Here is a 25,467-nt window from a genome sequence, read left to right as displayed (position 1 = left end):
AACAACAACAACAATAACAACAACACCACCACTAATGAGTTGTTTTTTGATGCGCCAGTCACTGTGCTTTGAAATCAGGAGGTGTCCCTGAGGCCAGAACACTTCCTGGTCTTCCAAACAAGCATATCTGAATGACACCTACAGTGCAGCCAACTGAATAAATTATGTGTTAAACATAGATGCCCATCTGTTAAGTGAGAGATTAAACAAAAATTTATTTTTAAAACTAGGACATTTAAAACCAACATCTGAAGAAAGTATCAACAGGCCTTCTACATGACGTAGGCATATTTTCAGCCCTGGTGGATCAAGAAAACACATGATAAAAAAAATAAGGGCACATAAGTTGGCACTACACACTGGGGTTGGCCCCAGAGTGCAAAGGCCTTGATTCCCGGTCCAGTGCTCTGGACCAGTGCCTGCTGAGGTAGCTCCCCCATTTCCTCCCTAGCTCCCAGTTTGGAGATAGAACCACTGGTTGCACAATTCCAGTTGAGGACCAAGGCCTCCCAGAGAATGCCTGGCAAAATTGCCTAGATCTCAGGAGCTCCCCCCATTCATTCATTTGGTCAGTACTTAAAGATTGACTCCAGCTCTGTGGGGTGGGTATATTTAGCCACAGAGTGAAAGCACTTACTACCTCTCTTTAGAGAGACTTCAGCATAATAGAGCCAGAAGAGATCTGATGGGTCACTAATCCAGCTCAGAATCCAAGGTCTGGCGAGGAGAGGGAACATGGGATGTGGACAGGGTCTTTATTTTTTTATTTATTTATTTATTTTTTTAGGGAAATTCTGCTTTTTATTCCACACAGGTACCTTTTTGTCAGCATTCCTGGGATATAGAAAACTGAGAAATTACAGGGAAATTAAAAATAGCACAAACACTAATTCTCACATGTGCACACGCCTCACAAGCACACATGGAAAACACATTTGTTTTGTGTGACACAGTTAATGGGAGTAGGGACAATAAATAAGAATGGTCTTTTTTTTTTTTTAACATCTTTATTGGGGTATAATTGCTTTACAACGGTGTGTTAGTTTCTGCTTTATAACAAAGTGAATCAGTTATACATATGTTCCCATATCTCTTCCCTCTTGCGTCTCCCTCCCTCCCACCCTCCCTATCCCACCCCCCCAGGCTGTCACAAAGCACCGAGCCAATATCCCTGTGCCATGTGGCTGCTTCCCACTAGCCGTCTACCTTACTACGTTTGTTAGTGTGTATATGCCCATGACTCTCTCTCGCCCTGTCACAGCTCACCCTTCCCCCTCCCCATAACCTCAAGTCCGTTCTCTAGTAGGTCTGCATCTTTATTCCTGCCTTACCCCTAGGTTCTTCATGACATTTTTTTCCTTAAATTCCATATATATGTGTTAGCATACGGTATTTGTCTTTTTCTTTCTGACTTACTTCACTCTGTATGACAGACTCTAGGTCTATCCACCTCATTACAAATAGCTCAATTTCGTTTCTTTTTATGGCTGAGTAATATTCCATTGTATATAGGTGCCACATCTTCTTTATCCATTCATCCGATGATGGACACTTAGGTTGTTTCCATCTCCGGGCTATTGTAAATAGAGCTGCAATGAATATTTTGGTACATGACTCTTTTTGAATTTTGGTTTTCTCAGGGTATATGCCCAGTAGTGGGATTGCTGGGTCATATGGTAGTTCTATTTGTAGTTTTTTAAGGAACCTCCATACTGTTCTCCATAATGGCTGTACCAATTCACATTCCCACCAACAGTGCAAGAGTGTTCCCTTTTCTCCACACCCTCTCCAGCATTTATTGTTTCTAGATTTTTTGATGATGGCCATTCTGACTGGTGTGAGATGATATCTCATTGTAGTTTTGATTTGCATTTCCCTAATGATTAATGATGTTGAGCATTCTTTCATGTGTTTGTTGGCAGTCTGTATATCTTCTTTGGAGAAATGTCTATTTAGGTCTTCTGCCCATTTTTGGATTGGGTTGTTTGGTTTTTTGTTATTGAGCTGCATGAGCTGCTTGTAAATTTTGGAGATTAATCCTTTGTCGGTTGCTTCATTTGCAAATATTTTCTCCCATTCTGAGGGTTGTCTTTTGGTCTTGTTTATGGTTTCCTTTTCTGTGCAAAAGCTTTGAAGTTTCATTAGGTCCCATTTGTTTATTTTTGTTTTTATTTCCATATCTCTAGGAGGTGGGTCAGAGAGGATTTTGCTGTGATTTATGTCATAGAGTGTTCTGCCTATGTTTTCCTCTACGAGTTTGATAGTTTCTGGCCTTACATTTAGGTCTTTAATCCATTTTGAGCTTATTTTTGTGTATGGTGTTAGGGAGTGATCTAATCTCATACTTTTACATGTACCTGTCCAGTTTTCCCAGCACCACTTATTGAAGAGGCTGTCCTTTCTCCACTGTACATTCCTGCCACCTTTATCAAAGATAAGGTGGTGGACAGGGTCTTGCAGCAAGTTTGGGGCAGGTGAGCAGGGGGAGTCCTGGTCTCCTAACTCCTAGTCCAGTGCTATTGCCCCCCATGGCCTCTGCCTCCAGCTTTGTGGAGGAACATTTCTGCGTTCTCCACTGAGATAAGCTCACAACGGTGCAAGGATGCAGAATGGCTGCCCACTCTTGTCTTCAGTCATGCCTGTGAAGCACTGGATTGGGACATCTTCAGGGTCTTCTGGCTAAAGCCGCCGATGTTTGGATAATTCAGGGAACTTGAGTGCAAAGCATAGCTTTCAATCTGGACTCTGGCTCTGAGGATTTGTGTCATTCTGGGAGGAGAAAAAGAACACAGGTCTTAGCCATAGCCCAATTATGTATGGGTCCCACGCTGATAACAACAGACTTCTCATTAACCCACTAGCTCCCACCTCTGGGGCTTTGCTCACACAGTATCTCCTGCCTGCAGTGTCCTACTGGTCCTTTCTCCCCATCTATAGCTTCTCCATCCTCAAAGGTCAAAATCAATGCCTGCTACTTCCTGGAAGGCTCCTGGAACCAACTTGCTTTATTGACCTCAGTTAGTGCTAATTTGGCATTTAATTGATATTTAATTTTGTCATCAGTAAACATTCTATCCTTTTCCACTAGCAGAACCTTCCACAGGCTCTCATAGCATCTTGCACAGTTAGGCTCATAGGAAGCTCTGAATGTCTACTGGTTGAATAAATAAATGAATGAATGGCTAGTAAAACCAGAAGATGGAGTTAGGGCTACTGAGGATGTCAGAATTGATGTTTCTATAATATCTTTCACAAAGAACTCAGATCACTCCATCAGCTATTACCTAACCCAGTTTAGAGGGCAAATGATCCCTATTCTCCAGGAGAAGACAGTGAGTCTGAGAAAAGAGAGGTCTAAGGTCACGAGGAGTTTCCACTAGGAAAACCATTCGAATGATGAGGTACAAGTATCATGAAATAAGACCAGCTTTCTTGAGAGCCTTATCACATGGCTTCTAAAGGTAATTCCAGGAGGAGAAGACAAAGGGTTCGAATGATGGTGACATCATTGCAGTAAAGGTCTGGTTTCCCAGGGGACAATTTGGATATAGAAGTTCTGGTCCTATGTGTCCAACACCAATAGGACATTTCATTCCTTTAAAATCACAACTTCATTCAGTGGTTTCTGCACTATAGATCTGGTCAAATGTTTGTAAGCAGGTCATCTTAAGAGAATTTGAAAAGAGTAGGGAGATCTCTATTAGAGTCCAACAGAAAATTCAGATTAAAAAAAATGCGTTAAGTTTTATCTCTACAGGAACCATCCTACAGCCTCAGGGAAGGGGGGATTATTAGGAAAAGCATGAAACCAGTCAAAAGAGGGAGTGATGGGGAATCCCCTGGCGGTCCAGTGGTTAGGACTCCAAGCTTCCACTGCAGGGGGCATAGGTTCGATCCCTGGTCGGGGAGCTAAGATCCCCTTATGCCAAAAAAAAAGGCTGAGTGATGGCAGTGGAGAGGCTATTCTTTTTTTTTTTTTAACATCTTTATTGGAGTATAATTGCTTTGCAATGTTGTGTTAGTTTCTGCTGTATCACAAAGTGAATCAGTTATATGTATACATATATCCCCATATCCCCTCCCTCTTGTGCCTCCCTCCCACTCTCCCTATCCCACCCCTCCAGGTGGTCACAAAGCACCGAGCTGATCTCCCTGTGCTATGCGGCTGCTTCCCACTAGCTATCTATTTTACGTTTGGTAGTGTATGTATGTCCATGCCACTCTCTCACTTGTCCCAGCTTACCCTCCCCCCTCCCCATGTCCTCAAGTCCATTCTCTACATCTGCGTCTTGACACCTGTCCTGCACTACTGGGCGTATACCCTGAGAAAACCATAATTCAAAAAAGAGGCTATTCTTAATTAATCAATCAAGGCAAGGTCAGTGAAGAATGGCCTCCAGGAAGCCTTCCAGAACCAAACAGCCCCAGGGATCCTTCTCACCTACCTTATTTGATACGTAATCTTACTTTACGTTGTTCTGTAAATTTTACGACAGTCTCAATTGGAAAGCCAAGCAGCACAACCCATGGAATCATAAGAGGGCAGCTAAGATAGTAGCTGGTCCAACATCCCGTACTGATGTCAAGAAGTGTGAAAATGCACATCCAGTGGGAGACCAAATAAAGAAGATGCTGATTAGCTAATGAGCAGGCAAAGAGGGTGGGGTTTGGAAAAGAAAGAGGCTGCTGTGGTGTAGAATTGTCTCAGAAGGCCTTGACAAGGTGGTGGCGTTTGAGCTGGATCCCAGAAGTCCTGAAGTAAGCAGGGGAGGGGAGAGGGCTGTAGGCAGATCCTTGTGATTGTGAGTCTGTGGCCCCTCATGCCATATTGCCCTTTCTCACCTGCTGGTCCTCCCTGTATGGGAACTGGCTAAAATTCGGTCGCCTGTAGTGTAGGCCCGTGAGGCTGAGGACGGCTTGGTGATTGCTGCCAGCACGTTTGTTAGCCAAGCCAAAGACAAACGGGTAGGGTCTCTTGGGCTCCGTGGAGTGGGCCTCCTGGGGGCGCAGGGTGGCTACGAGCTTTCTGAGGGAAGAGTCTGGGAGCTTGTAGAAAAACTTCTTAAAGCTGGGGTGTTGCCTGAACTGGAAGCAGAAATGAAGGCAGGTCGTCAGTGTTGCCAGCAGAGAGCCCCCTCCCCACAGCCTCTCCCTCCCCCAACTGGATGCAGCCAGGCTGGGTGCCTCATTGTCCCTGGGACAAGCACCCCTTGTTAAATTCATCTACCATCCCCAGCCTCTCAGAATCTGTTCTGCAAGGTAAAACTGTACCAGCAGAACAAAGTGGGGGAAAAAAAAAAAATGTAGGTCTTTAGATTCAGATAACAGATGCTTAAATAGCCTTTACTAGCTGTGTGACCGCTCATGTGTAAAATGGGGGTAATAATATGTGCCTCCCCAACACTGTCGTTGGGGGAAGGAGATGAAGTGAGATAGTTTAATGTTTTATGCAAAGTGGATGTTGGATGAATTTTAGTTCCCACCCTAAGCCTCCTCCTCTTAATACCTAAATGTCTTAAGTTGAGTTCCCCCCAGAGGCAGATCCTGAGACTGGGACTCGGATGCGGCTCACTTATGTGGTAAGTGATCCTGGCAAACACAGATGGGGGAATGGAGACCTCGGGCAAGAATGGGAAGACATCCCACTCAGGCTGGCAGCTGAGCCTGAGCCCCTCGGGGCACTCTGGGAACCCTCGAAGAACACACACCACAGAGTTATCCCTCCAAAGGATAAGGGAGCTGGGGTATGTGTACACCAGCTCGCATCAGCCAGTGGTTGAGGGCTGCTCCTGGGGAGGTGGAGAGTGCTCATTCTGGCCTAACCTGTGGGTGGTAAATGGCTCTGGGGGCCAGTCCTCAGGCAAAGGGACGCAGGTACTGGCAGTTGGGAGCTGGGCCAGGTGCTCTGTGGTGGTAAGGAGAGGCTCTAACAAGGTCAGCTACACTGATGACTCATCTCTGACTTGTGCTCACACGTAACTCCTCTTCATATGTGATCTGCGTTTGTCTCTCCAAGTAGTCTGTGAGGTTTTCAAAGGCAGGGAACCTTATGTTACACTCTACCTAGCAAGGGAAGAAACTCTAATAAAAGTTTGAAAGAATTGGAGACCTTATAATTACTGAAGTGCGTGCCAAAACAGAGTGAACGGCAGATAGCAGAGGACGAGATCAGCGGGACTCAGGGAAGGAGGTTTCCCGGGAGGTGGCTCATGAACTGAACTTCAAGGAGGATTTGGACTGGGGGAGGTCCCGGCTGGCAGGGGGAGCCACATAGGTTTATATTATTTTTAAGTTAACATTGATCTCATCTGCTATGTGTCTGGCATTTTCTATAGATGCACTAACCTTGGCAAGTAGGTATTTATTCCCCATTTTGCAAAAGAGAAAACAGAGGCTCATAGAGGTTAAGGGGCCTACCACGGTCACCCAGATGCAAAGATGGGGACTGAACTTGGGTCCAGTCCTTGTGGAGACTGAGCAATCCTCACCTGCTCCCCCAACTGGCCATCCACTTCTTGGAGAAGGGCCACCAGCTTCTGGATGATCAGCTCCTCTAAGGAAAATAAAGAAGGATTGAGGGATTATTGACATGTTGTTGTGTAATAACCCATCCATCGATTGCAGAAGTATTTTGTCTCTAAAACACAGTACACAGATTAGATATGAAGGGCAAAGAAAAATCTTCCCCTAAACTAGGGCTGGAGCATGTGAGCTTTGTTTTGGTTAGCTGTATAGAAATAGAAGGCAATTCGGCCTGCGGAGCCTCACCTGTCACCACATTCAGCTCCATTCTGACAGATGGGGAAACTGAGACCTTATCCAGGCTACAGAGTAGTCAGGAATGGGAGCTGGGGCCAGGAACAACTCCTCAGAATGTAGGGAGGGCAAATGCCATGGCTGCTGATGCAACGGGAATGTACCATCAGCCTGGGCTATAAAAAGCAAGCAAACTCCTGCTTGCACCGAGAGTTAATTGTAAATACTCAGGACATTTGTCGACCTGTTGTTATAAACTGTCAGCAGCTTGAAATTGGCCGTGGTGGGAATTTTATACCACAGAAATCTGCGAATGCTACAAATCAGGGCTTCCCCCAATCCCCCTGCCCTTACCCAGAGTTCGTTTGCCAGTGCGCCACTGGTTATGAGACCCAGAGCAAGACAGGAATTTTATATGAAACATTCAGGCAAAGCAGTGGCATGTGGTGGGGGTGAAATTACATCCCACAGAATGGACAGGTATTCTCTACCTGAAGAAGGTTGTCCACCTGCAACTCTGCCCCACCAGCGCCTGTTCAAAGGCCAACCCTGTCTCCTCTCTGCCCTTCTAGAGCCTCCTGGGGTACTTGTAAGCTGTCTTCCCAGTTCGCTACTAGGATTCAGGCTGTGAAATCCATGCAAAAGGGAAGCCCCAGGGAAGCTGTCCCAGGAGAGAGCAGGGTGGCACGAACTAGATTCATTTGCTCCATGTGGCTGAGGTCCTGCTTCTGGCTTGTGGCTTCTGGCCTGGGAGGGTGCTTCTGAGGATCCAACTGGCCCCCCTTCTGCAGGCGAGGACTCCTGGAACTCCACATCCTCCGGATCTGAGGGCAAAGAGGAGTTGGTGTGAGTGTGTTTGCACCTGTCTCAAATCCACCAGCACATTGCTGAACCCAGGTTCTGACAAGAAGCTGTCCAAAGGCTCTGGCTCGAGAAGGGTCCTGGTTTCCCAGCCTCCTTGGGAACCCCCAGTCCCACTGGACCTGCCTCAGAGGAGTTCACAGTGCTTTTTGCGCCTCCAGAAATCTCATTCTTTCTTCCAACCACCCCCTTTGCCTCCTCATGGTCTGGGAGGAAAACAAGCAGGCCTACCAACAGGTCCCACCCAGTGAGCCCACTTCCCCTTTAACTCTGCGAGCCTTTGCCAAGTCACTTAGCCTGTCTGAACCTCACTTTCTCCATCTGTCAAATGGGAGTAACAGGACTGACCTCACAGGGTTGTGAGTGGGGGTGTTAAATGAGATAATATGTGTGAACGTGGCAGGCAGCGGGCACTCCATAAATGTCAGGAGAATTTGTTGTACACCAGTGGTCCTCATAGTTCGGTGTAGTGAAAAAACGGAAGCCCAGGCCATATCCTACTTCATCTAACCTGGGTTTCTGTTTTTCTATGAGCTTTCCAGGTGATTCTGACGCATGTATCTGAGGAACAGATGCACTGCTCTCATACCACATTTGTTTTTAGGTGTTTATGGTCGGGGGGGAGGGAAGGTGTGTGTCATAGGGGTGGGTCCTGGCAGCAACCGACCCCTTTCTCCTCTCCACAGCCCTCCCACACCTCCCCACTCAGCTCAGAGCAGAGAGTGAAAGTCAAGACTGCACAGGACACCAAGCAGCTGGCCGACCCTACCCTGGAGAAGCCTAGGGGCCAGAGGCAGCCTCTGTTACCATGGCAATCCCAGGCCCGCTCACCAGGGTTGCTGGAGATAGAGTGTCGATGGCCACCAACACACAGGGGCAGAAAGCTGGGCCTCTTTGACGGTCGGGACTCTGGACTGGCAGCACCTGCAGCAGCCCCTCTCTTGGGCTCCTTCAAGCCATGTTTCTTATGAGAAAAGGCTTTTCTGAAACTGGACTTTTTCTCTTGTGATTTCTTCCTGGAGGTTGGGGCCAGGTTTCCTACAGCCACTTGTGCCTCCTGGACTTGAAGTTGCTGTGGGGGAGATAAGAGAAACTGAGTCAGGGTCCCTTACTTTGAGGAGGTTACAAGTGAGTGGAGGAAAGAGACCATCGCCTGAAACAAACAGACCCACTATGGACCAGAGGGTGTGGCCGGGGGAGAAGGGTGATTGGTGCTCAGAGCTGGGGAAACAAGTACAGCCTGCAGCGGTCAGAGGAGGCTCTGGGAAGGAGAGACTGGAGCCAGGCTCTGGCAAGATGTAGAATTGGGGGAGGGGCAGGGAAGTTATTGTGCCAGGTAGGGGTAGGGGTGTCCATAGTGAGGGTCAGTGTCTACATGGGGAATGTCTTCCTCACCTTGTCTCCCCCCTGCTCCTCTGCATCTTGGAGTAGGTCCATGATCTCCTGGATAAATTCTAAAAAAGAACAAAGCGGTTGCTCACCCTTGAGTGTTGAGAAAAGCCTTTCTATGGTCAGTCTTCATTTCCTAAGGCCCAATGGCTCCCTGGAGGATTCTCACAGGTCTCCAGGGTGGGGTGCTAATGAGCTTGCCTTTAAGGTTGTCTCAGGCCCAACCCATGGGGACCACAGATTCCTCAGAGGTAACCTGCGGGCAGAGCTGGCTTCACGGGAACACATTCACTTATTCATTTACCACTGAGGAAGGGCCTAGATGTGCCTTGTTAGGTGCAGGAAACAGCCGAGGCCCCTGCCTCCAGGAGAAGGTGTCTCAAGACCATAAGGAAAGGCCTGGCCCCCACAAGTCCCCTCACCCCGCTCTTTCCTCCTCTTCTAGGTAGAACAAGGACCCTTCTCAATTCTCCTTCAAGGCACATTTTCTGTGAAAAGCAAACAAGGCAGAATGGGGGAGGTAGGGGAAGCAGATCTTCAGACACACAGAACTGACAGTGATTATATGATCTTAGGCTCGGCTCTGCCAATGATAAAATAATAATAATAGTTATGGCAGCTACCACTGGTTCAGCTTCTCTCCTAAGGCCCCTACACCCTTTCCTACCCTCTTCACTTCTCCTGAGGCTATGCTCTCAAGCTGGGCTACATGACAACAACACTAATAGTCACAGCAAATGGCAGCTGACAACTTATTAGCTGCTCATGGGCACTGCTCTAAATGCATTATCATCATTAATTCATATAGAGCCTCCAACGACTCTAGAGAGTAGGTACTATTATCATCCCCATTTTACAGATGAGGAAACTGAGACCAGAGATGAAGTAGCTTGTCCAAGATCACAAAGCTGGAGAGGTCAGAGCCCAAATTTGAATCCAGGCCCAAAGATCGTACCATCTATCGAGCCCTTGCCATGGGCTGATGCTTTCCTTGTATCGCCTTATGTTGGCCTCACCAAGGAGGATGTTATCACTGTTGTGGTTTTACAGCTGAGACTCAGACAGACTAACAGCAGCCTGGCTCGGGGCCTGTGCTCTGGACCCTGAGCTGCCTCCCCAGCCTGCTTCACTCAGAGGCAGGTAAGGACAGGTCACTGCCTCTCTCTGGTTCAGTTTCTCTTCTGCAAGTAGAGGGGTCAGACCAGACATCTTCCAAGGGGCCTCTGAGAAAAGGAGAGGGGGTACTGACTGAATTCCGAGGCTCTGTCCAGCTGCAGGTCCTCTTCGGGTCCCCGGCTTCCTGCTGGGTTGGAAAGCTCGAAGGGACTTGGATCCCCACCATCTGTAGATAGAGTCTCTTGGACTTCAGGTTTTTCCACACCTGAGAAGAGGAAATGGTGAGTGAGCTTCATCAGTCTGAGGGTGTTAACTAATGCACAGAAGTCAGCAGAGACTCCAGAGTGCACCCTGTGGCTAGTGCGTGCAAAGGCCTTGCTGGGGTGGCGGGGAGCTGCTGGGCAGGGCCGTGGCTCTGATGTACTGAAGACCAAGCTCCCTCATCCCTTTGCACTTCCATACAGCTGCCTTTCCTGGGCTTTGCTCCCCTCTCCTCCCTCCCCTGGAGACCTCATCCCTCCACCATCTTGACTTGATCCATGAATTGGAGAGTAAATGCCTGATGCCCTGGCGCGAATTAAACTCATCACAGCCAGGATCCCCCTACATGAAAATATCTCCCCTTGCGGCCTGAAATCCCACCACTGGGGATCCACTCTTTGGTGTTAAACATTGCCTTCTCCTTTTTAAAGTATACATTCTTCTGGCCAAGATGACCTGCTGGGCTGTTCCTCCCTGACACCCAGGCTGACCCTTTCTCCCTGTAGCTCTGGCTCCATCACTGATGGGCCATGTGACCACAGACACATTCTTTTACCTCCCTAAGCCTCAGTTCCCTCGTCTGTGAAATGAGGATAATAAGATGTAATTCATAAAATGAGAACTGATTGCATATAGATACACAGCAGGGAAGTGTCTCATTTTACAGGCAAGGAGATTGAGGCACAGAGATGGAGCCCAGAACCCAGGTCTCCTGCCTCCCAGGCTCCAGTCCTTCCTGCACATGCTACCCCCTGCCAAGGTGCAGAAGCTGAGGCTACGGAGAGAAGAGGATAGTTGGGGGAAATCTCTGAACACAATTTCCACGAGGGGCTTAGCTGGGTTGCCTAGACAGCGAGGCTTCGTGCGTGGAGGTATCCCTTTTGCCCTCCCCACACTGCTTAGGGCAGAGCAAAAGCCAGAACTGGGATGGCAGCTCTGAAAATGGCCAATGCAAGCCTTGGGGAAGGTTCCAGCGTAGTAGGCAGCTGCAGTGTTGCCGTGGTAACTGTGAGCCTGCTCACCTGGGCTGCTGGAGCTGGAGGGTCGATGGCCACCAACACACAGGGGCAGAAAGCTGGGCCTCTTGGGCGGCCGGGACTCTGGGCTGGAAACATCTGCAGCCTGTGCTCTCTTGGGCTCCTCAAAACCATGTTTCTTATGAGAAAAGGCTTTCTTGAGGCTAGACTTTCTCTCTTGGGGTTTCTTCCTGAAGCCTGGTGCTGGGTTTTGAGGAGCCATCTCTGGCTGAGAGGCTTGATGCTGCTGTGGGGGAGATGAGAGAAACTGGGTCAAGCCCCTGACCTTGAGGAGAGGGGAAAGCTCCCCAAGAAGCAACTGAGGGGCAACCAAGGGCTTCAGGGCGGCCCCAGGCAAGGGAGGTGACAGAGCCTGGAGCAGGGGAGCGCTGAGGCCCAGAAGGACAGGTGGGGCTCGAGCAAGGAGGAGGAGGGGAAGGCAGCAGGCCCCTGGGCATCTGTGCAGACAGTTTGCCCCTCACCTCTTCTTCCCACTGGTCTCCCACTTTTTTGAGAAATCCCGCTATCTTCTGGATGATGGTATCCTCTGGAAGAAAACAAATGCACCCAGTTAATCTTTCTAGATGCACAGAGAATCCTTTCTAATGACTGTCTTGGAGTTCTGAGACCAACTTGGGCCTTCAGGGTCCTCTTAAAACAACTCCTTTAGCACGGAAGGTGGGGTGTGGGAGAAGCACCACATTACAGGGGCTGGTCCTTCTGAGAGAGGCTTGGAAGATCCACAGGCGAAGGGTACTAGACCAAAGCATGAAATTTTATGCAGGAAGTTTCGAGTCAGTCCTTTAAGCATTCAACTTGTGCCCCATGATTTCCTCTGAACATTGCAGATCTGTGCGTATCTACTTGGGGTTTGACAAGCTGTGTGACCTGGGTAAGTCTCTTAATCTCTCTGGGCCTTCATCTCTTCCTCTGTGAAGTGTGGATCATAATCCCCGTCCTGGTTCCCTCAGAAGGCTGTCAGGCCATCAAATGAGAGACTGTGCTTGGAAATATTTTGCAAGGCTAATGTTGATCCAACCTACAAAATTCCAGCAGGGGAAATGATGGAGACCAGGCCTAACTAAGCTGGACAGAGGCACTCCAGCAGGCATGACACAGGTAGCCTGCCCCGTTGGTGCCCCAACTACACTGCCAAGGGTTTACAGAGAAGCCCAAACAACATAAATGGTTTTCTTTGATATTCCAGTCGACCTACCCAAAGACAATGTGCCCAAAGGAGCCTCTGCTTAGTTGCCAGCTGATCAGATTACACAAAAGAAGGTGCAAACAAGATTCCCTCCTCCCAGGCTATCTGCAGGTTTTTTCACCCCTCTCTTCTCTCTCATTTCTAAATCCGGTTAGGCTTTTGTACTTTGACTCAGTCTACCTGACAACTCCCTCTCATGTGAGAAAACAATTATCCTGCAAAATAACCAATTAAATGCCTTTTCGCTATTCTTTGACAGATGCATAGCTTCTCCATTTCATATCGTTTAAAATATGCCCATTCTTGGGACTTTGCTGGTGGTGCAGTGGTTAAGAATCCACCTACCAATGCAGGGGACAGAGGTTTGAGCCCTGGTCCGGGAAGATCCCACATGCTGCGAAGCAACTAAGCCCGTGAGCCACAACTACTGAGTCTGTGTTCTAGAACCTGCGAGCCACAAGTACTGAGCCCGCGTGCCGCAACTACTGAAGCCCGTGCACCTAGAGCCCGTGCTCTGCAACAAGAGAAGCCATCGCAACGAGAAGCCGGCAAACCTCAACAAAGAGTAGCCCCCGCTCGCCGCAACTAGAGGAAGCTCACGCACAGCAACGAAGACCCAACACAGCCAAAAATAAGTAAATAACTTAATTCATTTAAAAAATAAATAAATAAAATATAAAATAAAATATGCCCATTCTTTGTAGGGAATTAGATTAATACAGCATTATTTCTTTTATTAGGGGCAATAACAAGACTATGGTTGTGTATGAGACTGTTCTTATTTCTTGCAGATATGTGCTTAAGATTTAAGGTTGAAGGATCATTTTACTTAAAATGGTTCAGCAACAAAATTATACACACACGAAGCAAATATGGCCAACTGTTAACAATTGTGAGTATATGAGTGTGCATAGAACTACTCTTTCCACTCTTCTCTATATTTAAATATATATGTGTATATATGTGTATGTATATATATGTATATATTCCTTCTATGAGTTTAAAATGACTAAAAAAAAAAAGTCCCATGCTCAACACACAAGGCAGGAGTATTTGCCAGCAGCCAGTCTAATTCCTGAGACTCCCTTCTGTGAAACTCTAATGTAAATGTGACCAGAAGCACCAGAACCGGTGAGATCAGCACACACATTTTGAGAGGTCTAAGCAGGCATCGGGAGCACTTCACCTCGTTTGCCAACAGCTGCCCCAGCTGCAGGCAAAGAGGTCACTAAGAAGATTCTGACTCACTGTCAGGCTTTCCGAGCTCCTCTTCTCCCTGGCGACCTGTGGCTTGGGAAGAAACCTTCCGGACTCCAGCACCTCCACCTTCAAGGAGGGAGAACTGGGGGAGGTCAGAAACTTCCCCTCCTGTAATAAAGATGAAACCAAGTGAGTGGGGCAGTGTGTGGGTGTCAGTGACATTCTTCCAACTTTGTTAATCAACACAATAAAACAGCATAGAATTCACAGCAGGACAGGGACTGCTGGAGCAGCTCTAGGCTTAACCAAAAGAAATCAGAAACCCACCGAGATTTCCATTTGAAAAGAGGCTGCCTCTACCCAGACATCCTTCCCCCCACCCCCAAAATATCTTGGATCTTCCTTGTGTCCCTTCTCCCCCATTAAAAACATGGTGAGTTTTGAGTCCTATAGGGCAAAGCTTCATCTTCCTCCAGCAGCCTGTGGAACATTCAACTCCAGGACGCTAAGCGTCAGAAAAGGAAGGCATCTTGGGGAACAGCGCCTTCATTTTACAAACGAGAATCAAAGGTTCCAGAGAGGGACAGCAACTTGCTCAAGGTCACACAGCAAGTTTATTCCTGATGGAGCCAAGTCTAGAACCTGCACCCCAGAAGCAAGCTGTTTCTGTTTCCCTGTCACCCACCCCCAGTCCTCACATGTAGACTAGTGTTGGTGGGTAGGGCTTCCCTCCTTGATTCCCCTCTGTCTTCCTATTTCTCCCTGGTCCGTGCTCCTCAAACCAGAGTACTTAACAATAACATTTGCCACTTATGAAGCACTTCCCATGTGTCAGCTCTGGGCCATGGCCACCCCCCGAGATAGCAACTGTTATAATCTCCATTGTATCAAGGGGAAGAAAAAATGGAGGCTCAGAGAGGAAAGTCGCCAGCCTCAGGTCACACAGCCAGTGAGTGGTGGAACTGGGGTTTGACCTCAAGTTCTCAGCCACGGTGCTGCTCTGCCTCAGAGAAGTGGTGCTGGACTTCCCTGGTGGCGTGGTGATTGAGAATCCGCCTGCCAATGCAGGGGGACACAGATTCGTGCCCTGGTCCAGGAAGATACCACATGCCGCGGAGCAACTAAGCCCGTGCGCCACAACTACTGAGCCTGCGCTCTAGAGCCCACGTGCCACAACTACTGAAGCCCATGCGCCTAGAGCCCGTGCTCCACAACAAGAGAAGCCACCACAATGAGAAGCCCTCGCACCTCAATGAAGAGTAGCCCCCGCTCGCCGCAACTAGAGAAAGCTCTTGCGCAGCAACGAAGACCCAATGCAGCCAAAAATAAATGATAATAAATAAAATACATATTTTTTAAATCTTATAAAAAAAAAAAAAGAAGTGGTGTCGTTCCTGATAGTGGCCCTACCTTCCAAGCCCCCATCTGTTAAGAGGTTTGAGCAGCCAGCTCAGAGCACCCTAGCCCTTGGGGTGGGGGATGGTGGCTGTGGGGTTACCATAGAAACGGGCATGGTCTGCTCACCCCCAGCTGCTGGGCCCAGATCAGCCTCCTCGCAGCATGAGGCACCAGCCATCTTGGCCTCCTGCCCTTTGGCCTCCTGATCTCGGATGCCCTTGGTTTCCTCAGCACCATGTTTCTTGTGACCGTGTTTCTTGCGGCTGGCCTTCTTGCTGTGGGCTTTCTTCCTGGGAGCTGGCTCGCCCGGTGTCTCGGGGGTTTCTGCAGACTCGGGGAAGCCCTCCTTCCCCTTGGCCCTCTTGTTGGTCTTTTCCTTGGGCTCCTCAGGGCTCGTCCCAAATACGAAGTTCATCATGGTCTTCAGCCACCCCTGCTGGGCCCGACCCTGGGCCTTGTCCTTCTTGGTGTCCTGCGGAGGCCTCTGCTCACTGGGGAGAAACTTCCTGGTCTCCTCTGGGCTGAGGGCTGCAGCCGTGGTGCGCTGAGCCTCCGCAGACTGAGCTGGGCTCTTGGGACATTTGGCCCCATCGCTGGCCGTCCGGCGCAGCAGCCTTCTGGAGGGGCTGGTGGGCCGGGAAATGCACCAGCAGTCCCGCGACTCTGAATCCTTCTGGGGGTTCTGCAGCCTGTCCAGAGACCTGGCTCTCCTCCCTGACAGAGGCTTCCTTGGGCCCCGCGGCGGCTCCATTGCACTGCAACCAAAACAGACAACTCCCTTAGAAGAGGCCTCGGAATCTGCCGGGTGGGCTAGCAGCGCTGACCCATGTGCCCAACCAACCTACCCTTAATGTGAGTACTATCAGCTCTCGAAGCTGTTGTCTCATTTAAATGCCTCAGCATCCCTGGGAGGAAGGGCTACCCTTGTCCCATTTCCCAGAGGAGGAAGCTGATCCACAGGGGGTCATGCCCCAGGTCTCACGGCTAGTCCCCCAGAGCCTCCAGGAGGAACACAGCCCTGCCAACACCTTGATTCTAGTCCATTGAGACTGATTTTGGATTTTCTTTTTTTTTGGCTGCACCGCACAGCTTGCAGGATCTTAGTACTCCAACCAGGGATGGAGCCCCGGCCCCCTGCAGTGGAAGTGTGGAGTCCTAACTACCGGATGGCCAGGGAATTCCCTGAATTTGGACTTCTGACCTCCAGAACCATAAGATAATTGATTCATGTTATTCCAAAGCCACAGAGTTTGTGGTATTTTGTGACAGCAACAATAGGAAATGAATACAGCTGGAGCCAGAGGCCACGTCCTGCCCCTTGGGACTGCGGGCAGCTCCTGCAGCTTTTCTGGCCCAGTGTCTTCATCTGAAATGTGTCTGAGACCTACCTGTCTATCTCACAGGCTGTTAAGAATATTTAACAAGACAGCTCAGTAAATGGCAATTCTGTTCTTCCAATTGCTCAGGTCCAACATTTGAAGTCATCCCTAACTCCTTTCTCTCTCTTGCTCCCCACGTCTGATCCATCAGCAGAGGCTGTTGGCTCTACTTTCAAAGCACACCTGGGGCTTCCCTGGTGGCACAGTGGTTAAGAATTTGTCTGCCAATGCAGGGGGACACAGGTCCGAGCCCTGGTCCGGGAAGATCCCATATGCTGCGGAGCAACTAAGCCTGTGCGCCACGACTACTGAGCCTGCGCTCTAGAGCCCACGAGCCACAACTACTGAAGCCCATGCACCCAGAGCCCACGCTCCACAGCAGGAGAAGCCACTGCAATGAGAAGCCCGCGCACTGCAACAAAGAGCAGCCCCGGCTCGCCACAACTAGAGAAAGGCCATGCACAGCAACGAAGACCTAACGCAGCCAAAAATAAATTAATTAATTAAATAAATTTTAAAAAAAAAGCACACCTGGCCTGGAACCACATCTCCCCTCCTCCTCCACCACCATCCGGTCTAGGCCCCATCTCTGCTCACCTGGACTACTGCAGTCACCTCCTAACTGATCTCCCTGCTCTACCGTTGTCCTCCTTACAGTAACTTCTCCCCTCAGCACCCATGGGAGCTTTTACAAATTAAGTTAGAGCCTGTCACTCTCCTGTCTCCAATGGCTCAAAGTCTAAGTCCTTACAATGGCCAGCAAGGCCCCACTGACCCGGGCCCATCACCTCTCCCGTCCCCTCTTACTCACTTACTCACTCCACTCCCCTCATGCAGCCCTGATTGCTGTCCCTCAGGCCTGCTCCACTTTGGGTCTTCACCCTGGCTGTTCCCTCTTTCTAGACCACCTTACAGTTTGTTCCCTCACTTCCTTCAGGGCTCTGCTCAAATGTCACCTTCCCATAGGGGCCCTCCCATTGCACTCCCATTAGCACACCGTCTCCCCCTTTACTGAACCCCCCGATGTTAGGCAATATCATATCTTTCCGTGTTTAGTGGTTTATTGTCTGAACCTCTCTCCCTCCCCTTTGTCTGTTTTGCTAGGTCTTGTATCCTGAGTACCTAGACCGATGTACTTATTAAACAAAGGAATAAATGTATAACAAACATTTAGTAAACTGAACAATACCTAAGAATGTTTAGTTAACATACAATAAATGAATTTGCACCAGTTCCATCTTAAAGCAGCCCGGGCCCTTCCGTTTTCCATCTAGAATGAAGCAGCTGCCCATGGAAAAGACAAAAGAACCACCTCCTCCTGGGCAGCTTTTTAGTAGGCTGGGGTGTGGGCAGCTCACTTGATTAGTGTGTCTTTAATCTGAAACACCTGGGGCTTTCCAATTTTCCCAGAGTTGCTCAGAAACCCTTTGCCCTTTGGTGGAAGTTAAAAGAAAAATAAAGTATGTTTTGAATCTCAGTCCTGAGCTCCCAGAGATTCCTATGGAGTTTAGATTTATGGATTGCCTAGTCGAATCTGTAATTATAGCCTCATCACGCATTTACTGTTATTTAGTGTATTAAGTATTTACGTATTATGTATCATGTATCTTCTGTGTTTACCAACCGATTCATTACTTTAAAATGTACTCTATTACTATGTCCCACTTAGAGGCAAAAATAAGAACCTGTAATTATGATTTCAGATGTGCAGGGATCCATGTGAATGTGAGGAAGATACATAAATAGAGGGAAGAAAAGGCACAGGGACATAACAGAGCGATTTGAAGGTGACAGCAACAGTCAAGGATGCCTTTCTTCCTTCTAACATGGGTCTTGGGAGGAAGGGTAGGGAGGATGGCTAGAGGCCAGTGGGTACCACCGGCACTGTGGAGTGTCCACACATGGACAGTCTTGGAGGAAATGAGAAAACAAAGAAGCAGGCAATTTGGAAGGCCTTATTTGTTGTTTAATGTTCCTTAAAGGAACACTTGAGTTACATGAAAACTTTTAGCAACACACACCTCTAATTTATCTGGAAATTGACTCATGTTCTTGAAAGCCTCAGAGGCTGCCTTACAGTTGTGCTTCCAAAACGTGACGTTACGTGGGATAAGAAAAGAAATCATAGAAGAAAATATTTTGCTTTCTTCTCATTAATTTCTTTCAACAAACCTTTAATAGGCACCCACTATGTACCGGGAAGTTTGCTCGGTGCTAGGGAACAAGATGCAGGTTGTGCCCTCAAAGAGAATGTTCAATTCTTCACATGGGTGGGAGTGGAGGTGTTAGTAGGTGGTGATGACAGTAATGCTCTATTTCCCTGATAGCTACTCTCTCTCTTTATTATTTTTTATTTTATTATTATTATTATTTTTGGCCGTGCTCTGTGAGGCATGCAGAATTCACGCCCCCTGCAGTGGAAGGGTGAAGTCTTAACCACTGGACCGCCAGGGAAGTCCCTACTTTCTCTCTTTAGTAGCACGTGGTCTTAAGAGACGTTTAGGTCAAAGATCTATTTGATTTTAAGATCCAAGTAAGCTGATCCAGAAATATTCACTAAGGGAATTCCCTGGTGGTCCAGTGGTTAGGGCTCCACGTTTCACAGCCAAGGGCACAGGTTTGATCCCTGGTGGGGGAAGTAAGATCCCACAAGCCCCACAGCTGAAGAAAGAAAAAGAAAAAGAAAAGAAAGAAAGAAAGAGAGAAAGGAAAGAAAGGAAGAGAGAGAGAGAGAAAGAAAGAGAGAGAGAGAGAAAGAAAGAGAGAGAGAAAGAAAGAGAGAGAGAAAGAAAGAAAAAAGAAAGAAAGAAAAAAGGAAAGGAAGGAAGAAAGAAAGGAAGGAAGGAAGAAAGGAAGGAAGAAAAGAAAAAGAAATATTCACTGAATGGTGTCAGGGTTCTCTTTGCTTGCTCCGTATGTTCCTGTGATCAGGGCAAATTGGATGAGGTTGGCAGAGAAGCTGTTCAGTAAGAGAACCGCCAAACCAGCCCCTTTTCTTCCTGTGCTAACTTGGCTCGAGGGGGCCCACCGCAATGAGGGCACAGCATCCTTCCCCAGCTAATGAGAAAAGAGGTGCAGTCATTCCTTAAAAAACTGTCATTGCTATGGAAACGGTTTTCACCATTGCTGATGGTTGCAGCATCCTCCTACTGCATTCAAAGGACACGTTGCTACTTCTAATCAGAGCATCAGTACAATTCCACCTGGCAATGGTTTTCTTCTGTGATGTTTTTTCAAGAAAACTGCCTTGTTTTGACCACCCCTTCCCTGGAACAACAGTGCCCTGAGCCCAGGGGAAGGTGAAGGAGGAGCAACCCCCAGCCCAGAGGCAAGGAGAGGTGGTGTGGGTGATGTGTGATCTTGGCCATCCAAGAGTGTTTCCCCAGTGAAGAGAAACTTCAGAATCTCCCAAGGCCTCCTACCCTAATTCAGTGACCTCTTCCCATTCCTCATCCTCCCTCAAGGTGCTGCAGGGTTTGATACCTCGTCCTCTTACTTCTTCCTGCCACTCTTTCCTCTCTGGGAGGCTGTGACAGAGCTCAGACCCACTCTCCTCCTACCCCCCTGGCCGCTCCTCCTCTGTAATGTTCCAAAGATTCTGTCTTGCAACACTAAGCACAGGATTGAGAGAGTGTGGCTGACCTAGGAGGGCAAACCTACCCTCCCCCAGGGAGACACCCTGGAAGATCTTCTGTAGGGCAGACGTGTCCTCAGACTTTTAAAGTCTCTAAGCCTGAGAAGATGGTGTTTTAATATTACCCCCCCTACACACACGCCATACATACACATGCACACAAATTCTATGTGTGCTGAAATTAAATCTTTCCAGACTTTCTGATTGTAAGACTCTGCCTATCTAGAATTCATCAAAGCAAGTCTTTCTTTTCCTTCCTCTGTTTTCTTGTTTTGTGCCCCTGCTTTGCCTGGGACTTCACCCAAGTTCTGCCTGCCTGTCAGGAAATCCCACCCTGTCTGGTCCATGCTTCCAGACAGTAACCCTGAGACAGCAGCAGACCATAGCTGCATGGAAACCCAGCTGCTCTTGTAAACTTGCTGATTGCCTTGGCAGAAAGTGGGTATCAGGGCAAAGTCCGAGTCTGCTCAGAAATACCCAAGTGATCTGCAGATCACAGGACTTCTGATAAGACATGACGTATACCGGTGACATGTTTAAAAGTAACAACAGCAAAACACCAGAAAAGTTCACAGAGCTGACCTTAAGTTACTGTGGAGCGGAGAGTTTGCCAATTTTTCCCAAGCATGCTACTATTTGGGGTTTATTTTCTAAATTATACCCTGACCTCATCTGTACACAGTTCTCTAATTCATGCACCTGTCATGTTACTTTGTAACTGCTCTGGCACCATTTCCTAGAGGAATTTAGCCACTCCCCTTCTCCCCGCCCCCGCTGGACTTCACACAATAGATACTCAATAAACAGCTGGTTACTCTGAGGGAGAGCGCATGTGGAGCCAGAGTCACACCCACAGACACTCATTGCTGTAGACTGAGAATGTTTGTGTCCCTCTCAAATTCATATGTTGAAACCTAATCCCCAGTGTGATGGTAGTAGGAGGTGGGGCCTTTGGGATAATCAAGTCATTTGAGCAGAGCCCTCATGAAAGGAATTAGTGCCCTTATAAAAGAGGCCCCAAAGTGCTCTCTTGCCACTTCCACCGCATGAGGACACGGAGAGACCTGGTCTTTGAACCAGGAAGCTCTCACCAGACACCGAATCTGTCGGTGCCTGAGTCTTGGACTTCCAGCCTCCAGAACTGTGAGAAATAAATTTCTGTTGTTTATACGCCACCCAGTCTATGATAGTTTGTGATCGCAGCCCAAACGGGCTAAGACGGTCATGTGACCCAGCAACATGCTCATGTATACGGTAAACTTACAAGGACTCATGACACCTTGGAATTCCCCTTACTCCAAGTGTAAAGGAAATAATTATCTGAGTATTTATTTGCTGAATGCCCTTCCTGTCTAAATCCACGTTCCACAGAAAGGGCCCAAGCCTGCCTGGTTTCTGCTGTGTCCACACTGCCTAGGAGGCTCTCAGTGTTTGTGGAAAAAATATACAACACACAGATATGGGCTCACCAGCCACATGACACCCAGCACCTCCTTCATCTTCATGATCTCAATACAACTTGGCCACAGCCCTGGCAACGGGCCAGGCTGGCAGTGGGGGGATTAAGTTTCTGCCGATTAAGAGACTAGACCAGGGTCCTACAGCCTAGAAGGGGAGAGAGTTGGGGCTTGAATCCACTTCTCTGGATTCTAAATTCTTTCTCCCATGCTGAGAGACCTCCCATAAGCACACACACACACACACACACACACACACACAACCACACACACACTTAGAAGTGAGCAAATCTGCTATTTCACACTGACAGAGATAACCCACGTCCACATATGTGCCTGCCGTGACCTGTACCCGTGGAGTCAGACATTCACGTGTGCCCAGGTATTGAAATCTGTGTCCCAGAGGCAAAGATTGTAAACAATCTTTGCGGGGCTCACAGACTCTTGGCTGGAAGCCAGTCAATGGGCTGGAGGGTCAAGGGCTGACCCTGAGCTCACGTTTACTTTTCATCGACACAGGTGAGCCCATGGACACTTTGAACCCCAAGGGTGAGTGCCTGTTCACGCTCAAAGCCTTCCATCTGGGCTCCCGAGATGGTGTGCCTCCCATCCACAGGCCACACGCTCCTGGGAAGACACCTCCAACCTCCACTGGTAGGACTCGAGTGGGGGACAAGGTGGTCAACTCTTCCCTCAACACCAGACCCATCCTGCTCCCATGCCCAGCTCCCAGGTGTTAGATGGGAACAATTCAGGTGTTCCTTCTCCTTTGTGGGGTCCTTAGCAGGTTCCTAGAGTTGGAAGGGACCTAAGAAGTATCCAGCCCACCTCCTGTAGGGTAGGACTGCTTTGCAGACTCGCATGCCCTGTTGGAACCCTTCCTGCAATGGGAACTCACCACCCTTCAAGGCAAATCATTCCGCTGTCAGCCGGCAGGAATTAAGGACAGTCCTCCTTAGACTGAGCTGACTCGGCTGGCAGCAGGCCCTCACGGCCTGAGGAGAGGGCACCTCACCCCGAGTCCTCTCTGTTCCAGCCCATCACCCGATGACCTCAAATCACATTGCTTCTGCACCCATCCCCTGCCTGGGCACCCGTTTCTGGGAACTCCCCAGCTGGTCCTTGTCCACCTCAAAATGTGAGGCCAGGCTGGGACGGAGGGCTCCAGCCACGGGCTGACCACAGCAGGGCCCAGTGGGATTTTGTACAAAGCTTCAGATCACAGAGATATCTGAGCAGCCACGTGGTGCCCCTGTGCGGGTCAGCTCTGCCTGAGCCGACCCACAGCTCAAGGTAAAGAGCTGGACTTGTACCGTCTGCCCAATCCGATTGTCACCGTCAAACACACGTCACCTGGTACCTGTTTTCCAAAATGTTGGGGATTTGCATCTTTTGAGGATCTTTCGAAACCCAAAAGATTGAACTCCCTAATGGTGGAACTTCAGGCCCCATGATACAGCAGTGGGGCAGACTTGCAGGGACAGTGGGGTCATCACACACAAAGCTGGAGAGCTCCAAAAACAACCGCGGCTCCCCTCCATCCAGCACATCTGTGCTATCACCCCGTCTTGTCCTCTATGCAAGACCACAGACCATGCAATGTTATAATCCCCTCTCAAATCCCTGTCAGAGCAGCAGGCCACCAGAACTCTTTTCATAAGATCTCCCTGTCCTTGGGCTAGCTTCCAAGAAACTTAAAATGATAAAATCTTAATCCAGCCATAGGTAATAACAGCGCCCCCATTTATGTGAAGTTTCCCTTTACTATGTACCTTCACATAAAGCCTATAACTTGACCTCTACAACCTCCATTAGGGAAATGAGCAGGAGAGGTATGTAATGTTGTCCCTGTTCTACAGATGAAGAAACTGAGGCCCAGATAAGTGAAGTTCCCTGCTCAGGATTGCTAAACTAGGACTTGAGTTCAGCGCTTCTGTGTCCAAGGTAGTTCAGAGCTCTTTGCATGGCACCTGGTTGAGATCACATCATTGAATTTTCTATCTTTCTAGAGATGAAGAGACTGAAGCCTAGCAAGCTAAAAGCAGCACTGGGACTAGATTCAGGGTCTACCCTCCTTTCAGGACCCCAAGATACCTACCCACTACTCCAGCCTTCAAAGGGGAGACTATCGTTCAACCAACCTCAGATCGTGAAAGTCACTCCTGTCCCAGGGCAATTTTGATCCGTAACTTCCAGCTGGGGGGCTGTGCATTGGGTACTCCCAGCAACGTGTAGGCACCACTCCCTGTCTGCTGTAAGTTGTATCCAGTGAGGGGTAGTAGTCCCAGCTCTCCAAGGGAGAATATGCTGCCTGTTTCCAGATTCAGAAGATGCTTTATCATATGTCCCAGGAGGTGAGCTCATGGGCAGCCAATCCAGGGGCCACCCACTACAGCCCCGTCATCCTATCCCAGGGCTGCTCTCCGCTCCTCCACAGATAAGAGACTTATCTCAGCTACCCTGGAAAAAACAGTTTTGCTTGACAACTTCCTTATTACCCCCAAAGAGAAACCAACGCTCAGAAAACAAACTTAGGCCTGGCTGGAGGAAGGCCAGTCCATGGAATAGAAAAGAAAAACTCTTATGGGAAACACGAGTCAGGGGAAAGGAGGAGGAGGAGGTAGTTTTAGCACCTGCAAACCTTCCTCGGTTCTCTCCAAAGAACTCTGAAGAGGGAATGATCTAGAAAGAAAGGTCATTGTATGTAATATATATTCCTTGACCTGGAGATAAAACTCAGGAGGAGGGGGCTTCCCTGGTGGCGCAGTGGTTGAGAGTCCGCCAGCTGATGCAGGGGACACGGGTTCGTGCCCCGGTCCAGGAAGATCCCACATGCCATGGAGCGGCTGGGCCCGTGAGCCATGGCCGCTGAGCCTGCGCATCCGAAGCCTGTGCTCCACAACTGGAGAGGCCACAACAGTGAGAGGCCCGCGTACCGCAAAAAAAGAAAAAGAAGAAAGAAAAAACAAACTCAGAAGGAGGAGTTGATGAGGAGCATGTTTTCCAAATTCTGCTACCCCTGGTAGGGTTACCATGAGTCTTGACAGAACATTCTCAGAAGTCTTAAAAGTTCACATTTTCACTTTCTGTAGTGCCTGAATTTTTTTTAAAAGCGAATTTATCCATGTTTGTAATCAGAAAAGAAAAACTAGTTTTATTCAAACAAAAGTAAAAAGCTGTCATAAATTCTGTTTTGGTTAATTAAGCCAGGGAGGCATTGTAAAGTAAATACTGAAAGCACTGAGCTTTGGAGTCGCCCAGACTGGAACCATCTGTCAGCTGCGTGACCTCTGGCAGGGGACACAATGTCTCTGAATTAGTTTCTCCCTCGAAAACTGAGTGGCCACCTTAGAGGGTGACCGTAGGGTCAAATGTGATAATGTTCGTAAAGAAAAGAAGAAAATATATTGAGTGTCAAATACTAAGTCAAAGAAGAAAATATAGAGTGTCAAATACTAAGTCCTTTCTGAATATTGAGCCCCTAGTAAATGCTTAATAAAGAGTCAATATTTTATTACTGGTAGCAGAGTTAATGCCTTATTCATTCTGTCAGCAAAGAGCTTTTGGATCCAGCTTTGTGCTGGGTACTGGCTCAACACTGAATTTAGAGAATTTATTAGCCCAAGAATCAGCCCAGATTTCAAACAAGGGTTAAATTATATCCCATATTTTTAATTTATTTAACAAAACTATTTTCTTCCCCATGTCCTCCAGGCCCTGTGTACATCATATATGCTCCTCCTTATTTGAAGGGGAGTAAGCCCCATTGGGCCCTCACGGAGTTCACAGTGTA

The 25,467-nt window shown here is 48.4% G+C and overlaps 1 protein-coding gene across 1 annotated transcript; it reads right to left on the bottom strand.

The window, feature by feature from the left end:
* Nucleotides 1–2,733: 2,733 nt before the first annotated feature.
* Nucleotides 2,734–23,923, bottom strand: BNIP5 (BCL2 interacting protein 5; the record flags this gene model as incomplete). Its single annotated transcript, XM_079934317.1, has 12 exons — nt 23,816–23,923; nt 15,331–15,959; nt 13,855–13,974; nt 11,882–11,946; nt 11,406–11,646; nt 10,256–10,387; nt 9,013–9,071; nt 8,449–8,689; nt 7,449–7,580; nt 6,489–6,553; nt 4,843–5,085; nt 2,734–2,769 (listed from the first exon to the last, which is right to left on the bottom strand). The coding sequence occupies exons 1-12, from the start codon at nt 23,884–23,886 to the stop codon at nt 2,734–2,736; spliced, it is 2,034 nt and encodes a 677-aa protein (XP_079790443.1). The 5' UTR covers nt 23,887–23,923.
* Between the last annotated feature and the right edge of the window lie 1,544 nt (nt 23,924–25,467).

The sequence above is a fragment of the Stenella coeruleoalba genome (assembly GCF_951394435.1).
Source record: "Stenella coeruleoalba genome assembly, chromosome: 10".
Taxonomy (NCBI): domain Eukaryota; kingdom Metazoa; phylum Chordata; class Mammalia; order Artiodactyla; family Delphinidae; genus Stenella; species Stenella coeruleoalba.
The sequence above is the reverse complement of the archived record's forward strand: the minus strand, read 5'-3'. Positions and strand labels throughout refer to the sequence as shown.